We start from the raw sequence: 6,828 nt of genomic DNA, 5'->3' as shown, positions 1-6,828 counted from the left end.
GGCGAAACCACCCAATTTCTCCAAGATAGTGCCACGTTGTCGATAGTAGGAACGCACTTTTTCAAGATGGCAGCAACGCCTGCCTTCCTCAACCTCTCCAAGATGGTATCCAGCTGCTGACTACGACGACCTCTTAAAGATGGCGGCGGTAGCCCCGCCCCGCCTCAGCGCGGAGCAAGCTGGGAGTGGGCTAGCACGGTGAGGAAGGGTGGGTGGTTGGGATAGTGGCCGAGTAGGGTTGGGTTGGTGCTATGCCTGATCTGGTGGTGGACCGGGTGGTGGTGCACCCGTTGGTGCTCCTCAGCGTCGTCGATCACTTCAACAGGTGGGGCTGGGTGCGTGTGGCGCTGCTGCGACGCTGAGTCACGGGCTGGGCCGGGAGCGGCGCGGCGGGGGACGGGCAGATCGTGGCGGGGGGACCCAGCTCCATGAGGGGAGCAGCGCGCCCGAGCGGGGGCTGAGTAGTAGCTCTCTAAACATCTAGTGTGCAACTCGTGCCTAACTCAATTGCACCGATTGACAAGAAATTTTAATGTCAAAAACTAAAAATAAGATCTCACAAGGCGAACAAGCCTGCTTTTGCGAAAATAAATTGTGGATGCTACCGAGCAGTGTAAGAACTTACTTTTTTGTAGCGCATTGTCCTGCGGAGAGGCTCCAGCAGTGCTGATTTCAGGTCCTCACCCCCCTCGTGAGCTGCCTTGGACCATGCAGCCCTCTTTCAGCATCGCTGGTTTGCAAGGTTTGGTTCTGAGGGCACCGAGATGCCTTTTTCTGGATGTAAATTAACAATTAGTAATAAAACAGTCATAATGCCTCTTTTTCCCTTCTAATCTATGTGCTGTTTAACTTGCAGAAATGGGGCAAAGCAAGGGGTCCGCTAGTACCTTCTTCCCTGAATTGGGCTTTTTTTTTCGTGGGAATTGACATCCTTTTCCATTTAGAATAGGAAAAGTTGGAAATCAGAAGCGTGTCGTTGGTGTGCTGCTGGGCTCGTGGCAGAAAAAAATACTAGATGTGTCCAACAGTTTTGCAGGTGAGTTTTGGGTGACTTACCCTTCTTCAAACCTACTGAATTATTTAATAGATGAATTGCATTTGGGTTTTTTAAGTCATTCTGTGAGAGCACAGATTATTCCCTCCATATACAAATCAGCCTATATCTAACAAAAAATGCTTACAGCTGTCAAAAATACACCTATTCCAGCCAGTCTTGTGCTGTATCTTCCCTGTAATACTGTACGCTGTGGAATGTTTTGGGAGCAGGTATAAACCTATTTTAAAATGCTGGTGAATGTTTTGTGACATTGAACTTGCTCCTAAGTGATCAGTGTCTCAACATGTCACACAGAATTCAGTGCTCAGTGCTGATGTAGCTGTTACCTACTTCTGTAAAGATATAATGTATATTTTAGCCTTGCTCCTTTTCCTCAGATTTTGTCTAATTACTTACTATTTCTTAAGTATGTTGTTAATAGTGTTGAAATAGTTTCCTCTTAAATATTTATATGTGATAGTAAAAGTACTTCTTGAATGCATGGCTTTTGCTGACCCATTTGTGTTTGTTAGATCATTTCCTTCCCAACAGAACTACTCTGTGACAGAGCAAAACGATTTTAGTTTGTATGGAATTTCACAGTTTACATGGAGTTTTTCTCCCAGGTGTGGACTCTTTCCTTCCACCCCACCACCCCCCCCCCCCCCCCCCCCCAATTTTTGGAAGAGCTTTTTTCCATTTCAGTTGAAAAAAGGGTGGGTTTGTTTGTTTGTGGGGTTTTTTGTTGTTGTTTTGGTAGCCTTTCAACTATGAAGCTTTTACTATAATTGTAAATTAAAAGATTGAGACTAGTCTTTGTTCTCAGAACTGAGCCTGTCTGCCTGTATTCATGCTGATAAAATAACTAGTCATTTACTCAAGGGTAAATAGTCCTTACTTAAATGCCTCACAGTGTTCTAGTAGCCTGTAAGTATGTCAATGACATGTTCTACACTGAAAAATAATTTTTCTCTAAGTAGACTGCTCTTGATTGACAAGCCATAGAGTCTGCTGGAATACTCAGTTTATCATATCAAATGTCCATGCACGCTGTTGAGTCAGTTGTGTATGTGGGAGGATTTCTCTCTGATGCTTGATGTTGTCCACCAAGGATAACCTTAAGAATACTTTGCATTTCCTTCCTGTTCTAAACTGTTAGTAATGATGAGATAGCCTTTGCCTGAGAGAACTGGCCAATGTGGCAGGTTAGCTTGGGCAGCAGTGTTGCACAACAGTTGAAACTGATTAAAATCCACTATCCTTTAGCATCCCAAAGATATCCCAACCCTCAGTCTTTCTGTAAAAATCTTCATTCTGGAGGTTAGATTCTTAAATACTCATATTTTGTTTTATTCCCAGTACCTTTTGATGAAGATGACAAGGATGATACTGTGTGGTTCCTAGACCATGACTATCTGGAGAACATGTATGGAATGTTTAAGAAGGTCAATGGTAAGTTGAGGTGGTCTTGCCATCAGGGATACACTCCCAGTAACTTTCAAGACTGTATGGGGAAGTGAATTCATAGGAAGGTAGAGAGTTAATTGCTCACATAAGAAGCCACTCCATGCTAATTCTCTGCATGGCTTCACTTTCACTGATGGTTTTCCACTGGTTAATTCGTGCAAGTAGTTTGTGTTCTTAAGCCATTAATTTATATCTCGCTAGTTTTCCCAAGACACCTGACAGCTTTGCATTTCAGAATAACTCAGATTTCAAAATGCCATTATTTCTGAAGAATTTCAGAACTTTCTATAATCCGCTCTGTACAGATGTGCCCTGAAGTTAAAAAGTGTCTTTACTACTCAGTTGGAGCTGAATGTTCAGTCATAACTTCAGTTCCTGTAAATTTTCTTAGCCCTGGGACCAATTGTCATTCTTATACGATTCGCATTTCTAGAATTTTTGCATCTCTAGGTGTCAGTTTCAAGCTATTGCATCCTGATATCTGCAAAATTAATAAGTCATATGAAATAGTCCAGTTTAGTTAAGAATCTAGGAATAAAGTTATATGTGTAGTTAGTAAGTTATGATAGGTACGATTAGTAAACTCTTTGTCACTACCCATGTCATTGCCTTGCCTACTGTAATTTATTTCCCACACACATCAGATTTTCACCCTTGATTTGTTAATTTGATCTCTGCCTAAATCTTTCTGCTGTTGTCTTATGATGCAGTTCTGATTTAGAATCCTTTCTGGTTTTGCTCAGCTAGAGAAAGAATAGTTGGTTGGTACCACACAGGCCCTAAGCTGCACAAGAACGACATTGCCATCAACGAACTGATGAAAATATACTGTCCTAACTCTGTAAGTGTGGCACTTCTTTGGTTGGGGGAGGGGGGTCCTCTCCCTAAATGGAGATCTAGGAACCCTTGGCCCTCACCAAGGGTGATGCAGTGTGTTAAAGACCTGATAGCTGCAAAGGGATTGAGAAACTCTGATCCAAGTCTTTTGAAACAGCTATAGATGTCTTTTCTCAGAGCCTGGAGTTAATGCCTCTGAGAAGCCGGTGTACCATTGCTATGAAGAGCCGATTTGGGGATTTTTTTATTTTTTTGTTTATGGTCTTTGAATGAAATACAGTTTTCTGAAATGTTTGCTTTTTCTATAAGGTGTTGGTGATTATTGATGTGAAGCCAAAGGACCTGGGGCTGCCCACAGAAGCTTATATTTCAGTTGAAGAAGTTCACGATGTGAGTATTCAACATATTTCCCTGCCTTTTCTTAGGAACGGGGTTTCCATTAAAAGATGGCCTTTAAGATTGCCTTATTTTCTGAAGGATGTGCATCCCATGGCACATAGTTGCCTTTGACATACAAGATGTTGCACTCACTAGTGAGGGCCTGTGACTTGCAGCCAAAATCTGCTGACACTAGAGGTTAAACCCCAGTCATAATGCATTTGTAACTAAAGCTTTCATCCACCAGTGTGCTTGGAAGAAAAGCTGTGTGTTACTGTTTGACCTGAGGAATTCCATAGCTGCAGCAGTCCATGTGATTTAGATGCTTCTTACGTGTTTCCATCATGTCCGTGGCCATGAAGAAAGTCACAGATTGGAGCACTTTTAAGATGTTGCTCTGACACATCAGCATGTTTGCAGAAGTGTTTGGAGTAATTGTGTGCTTACTCATTTGTGCACCTGGCAGTGCTGGGCAGGTAGGTTAGGCGTGAGCAATACTTAATCAATCACTTGCAGTACCATGCAGGCAAACAACATACAGTAGTAAGTCAGCTTTAGCTTTTCATTTGCAGGTTTTTTATTTAAATTACATTCTGGATGTATATAAACAAGTTTGATCCTTTTGCCTTTCTGAGGCATTCTCGGGTATTCAGCCTGTGACTCTTTTAAACATCTTCCTTAATATCCAGTGTATAAGTTATACTTTTAATGAGATTGCTCCATACTGGTATTTTTCTTTCTGGAACTGCATATGTGTTTCTAACTGGCTGAGAGCAAATACCAGGATGACAAAAGGTATCCCAAAATGTAATAAGGTTGTATCAAAAAAAGTAAGAAATATTTGTGATACTTTCTATTCTACCCACCAGTACATAGACCAGCAAAATACATTAATTGAAACTTACACAGAGCACAGGAAAGAAGAAACTGCTTGCAGCTCTGGGCTTGCAACAGTTAGGTAGCCTTAATTAAATCAAGAAAAATCCAACTAGAGCCTTTCCTCTGATTTCTTGTGGACTGTGCTGGTTTCATTAATATGATTTCTCATACTCTAAAATTCCATGCTTTTAAAAGGCATTGTGATTCACTTACAGCCTTCTCCTGAGCTGTGTACTTCAGTCCCCTGAGGTGCTGTTTTGCTATAATTTGCCCTACCACCTCTTCCTGATCCTATAAGCAGACATCAGTTTGACACAGTGGCATTGTGAGAGCTGCCCCACTGGTTGCGTGGAGGATGCCTGTGCTGACTGGTAGGCATACACCTTTGTACCTGTGGCTTGGTCTGACCGTATCTCCTCTATCCTTGTGCTCTGAAGGATGGTATTCCGACCTCCAAGACATTTGAGCATGTGACTAGCGAGATTGGAGCAGAAGAAGCAGAGGAAGTTGGTGTTGAACACTTGCTACGGTAAGCACCTTTAATATGAAAGCATTCTTGGGAGACTTGGCAGTGACCATGATCCCATCTGTCTGGCACCTCCCAGTGCCAGCTTCTTGTTCAACATGCTACTTAAATGTTAGAGAGTATTCACTTAGTAGTCTTGCTTGGCATATTTGCTCATTGCTAGTGAAAAGTGTGACTGCCCACTGATGAGAAGATGAAACTATATATTCATGCAATCAAAGCTGCAGAATATCATTTGTAAGGGCTGAACAGGAGTGTTGCTGATGGCTCTGTAGCTCTCTGGGCAAAAAAAAAAAAGAGAGCAGTCACCCTCTGAAATCCTGTTGTTTGTCTCCCCCTCTAACTGGTGTTACAAATACTATTCCAAAGAGAAACACACACACACACACCATGGGATACATCACTGATCTATTGTAGATTGCTTTATCACGTACATCTGCTTGTGCTCATTCTTTGACTGGGTGCATTCATTTCACTTGTGCTTCAAACTGCTTTTCTTTTTAAGCTGTAAAGAGCTCTTAATGTACCTACCTGCTTATGAGAATGCAAAGTAATCTTCTAATGCTTATTCTTTCTGTGGTGGGTGTTTCAGGGATATCAAGGATACCACAGTGGGCACGCTGTCACAGCGTATCACAAATCAGGTCCATGGCTTGAAGGGACTGAACTCCAAGCTTCTGGACATCAGGAGCTACCTAGAGAAAGTAGCTATGAGCAAACTCCCCATCAATCACCAGATCATCTACCACCTCCAGGATGTCTTCAACCTGCTACCAGATGTCAACCTGCAAGAGTTTGTCAAGGCCTTTTATCTGAAGACCAATGACCAGATGGTGGTGGTTTACCTGGCTTCTCTCATCCGTTCTGTGGTTGCCCTGCACAACCTCATTAACAACAAGATTGCCAACAGGGATGCAGAGAAGAAGGAAGGACAGGAGAAGGAAGAGAGTAAAAGGGAGAGAAAGGATGAGAAGGAGAAAGACAAGGAAAAGAGCAATGTCAAGAAAGAGGAGAAAAAGGAGAAAAAGTAAAATGTGTAGGTTTTTTATTTGTAAATTAAAAATCTTGTAAACTAAATCACTTTGGTGCTAGGTTCCTGTCTCTTGTTGGAGGGTCAGCGCTCTGCTTTGCTTTGGTATCCACTTTTTGTGTCCACCCTGACATGGCCAGAGAGGTCTTCTCAAGTGGGCAGCCATGGGGAGGCCTCAGCACCCAGCCAGGGAGGGCTGAGAGCCAGGGGGAAATGTTAGTTATGTTTTTTCAGTGCAACACTCTTCCTTTCCCCTTGAGGCCAACAGCTGAGGATTTCTAGCAAGTACTTTGGTAACCTTCACATGAGGTCTGGTCTTGCCCAACACTGAGTTTTTGCTCCTGATTAAGAAATGGTTTGTTCACATAAATTCATTTTTGAGCTGAGCAGGGGGGGCTGAGTTCCAGAAGCATCACGCAGTGACTAGTGAAGGGGCTGATGCTGGTTTTTTTTCAGTTTTACTTTGTGCTGGGCTAGTAAAATCTTATTTTTTTGCCGTCCTTTATCTGGCCAATGACAAGATTGGGGTTAGCTCTTTGTTATGTGACAGTTAGTACTCCTGGCTGGTGTGATGCTCTGCAGGGAGGCATGCCTTCACCTGCAGCTCCAGGAGCTCCTGCCACCAGCCCAACCAATGACAGAAAAAACAACAGGGGGTTGGGCTGAACCTGTGAA

At 42.8% G+C, this 6,828-nt stretch overlaps 1 protein-coding gene across 1 annotated transcript; it reads left to right on the top strand.

Annotated features, from left to right (window-relative positions):
* Positions 1 to 237: 237 nt before the first annotated feature.
* LOC130605857 (26S proteasome non-ATPase regulatory subunit 7-like) lies at positions 238 to 6,200 on the top strand. Its single transcript, XM_057421659.1, has 7 exons — positions 238 to 325; positions 945 to 1,036; positions 2,396 to 2,488; positions 3,247 to 3,344; positions 3,650 to 3,730; positions 5,035 to 5,126; positions 5,716 to 6,200. The coding sequence occupies exons 1-7, from the start codon at positions 252 to 254 to the stop codon at positions 6,152 to 6,154; spliced, it is 969 nt and encodes a 322-aa protein (XP_057277642.1). The 5' UTR covers positions 238 to 251; the 3' UTR covers positions 6,155 to 6,200.
* The last annotated feature ends 628 nt before the right edge of the window (positions 6,201 to 6,828 follow it).

The sequence above is a fragment of the Pezoporus wallicus genome, unplaced genomic scaffold, assembly GCF_028554395.1.
Source record: "Pezoporus wallicus isolate ANWC-B61680 ecotype Strahan unplaced genomic scaffold, APGP_CSIRO_Pwel_v1 contig_8114, whole genome shotgun sequence".
In the NCBI taxonomy this organism is placed as follows: Eukaryota; Metazoa; Chordata; class Aves; order Psittaciformes; family Psittacidae; genus Pezoporus; species Pezoporus wallicus.
Note: the sequence above shows the minus strand (reverse complement) of the source record. Positions and strands in the feature narration are given on the sequence as shown.

Excerpts from the sequence above, each read along its gene's own strand:
- LOC130605857 (XM_057421659.1), top strand. The coding sequence starts at position 252 with ATGCCTGATCTGGTGGTGGACCGGGTGGTGGTGCACCCGTTGGTGCTC. Across the intron at positions 326-944 it reads GTCGTCGATCACTTCAACAG|AATAGGAAAAGTTGGAAATC; the intron begins GTGGGGCTGGGT and ends TTTTCCATTTAG. Across the intron at positions 1,037-2,395 it reads TGTGTCCAACAGTTTTGCAG|TACCTTTTGATGAAGATGAC; the intron begins GTGAGTTTTGGG and ends TTTTATTCCCAG.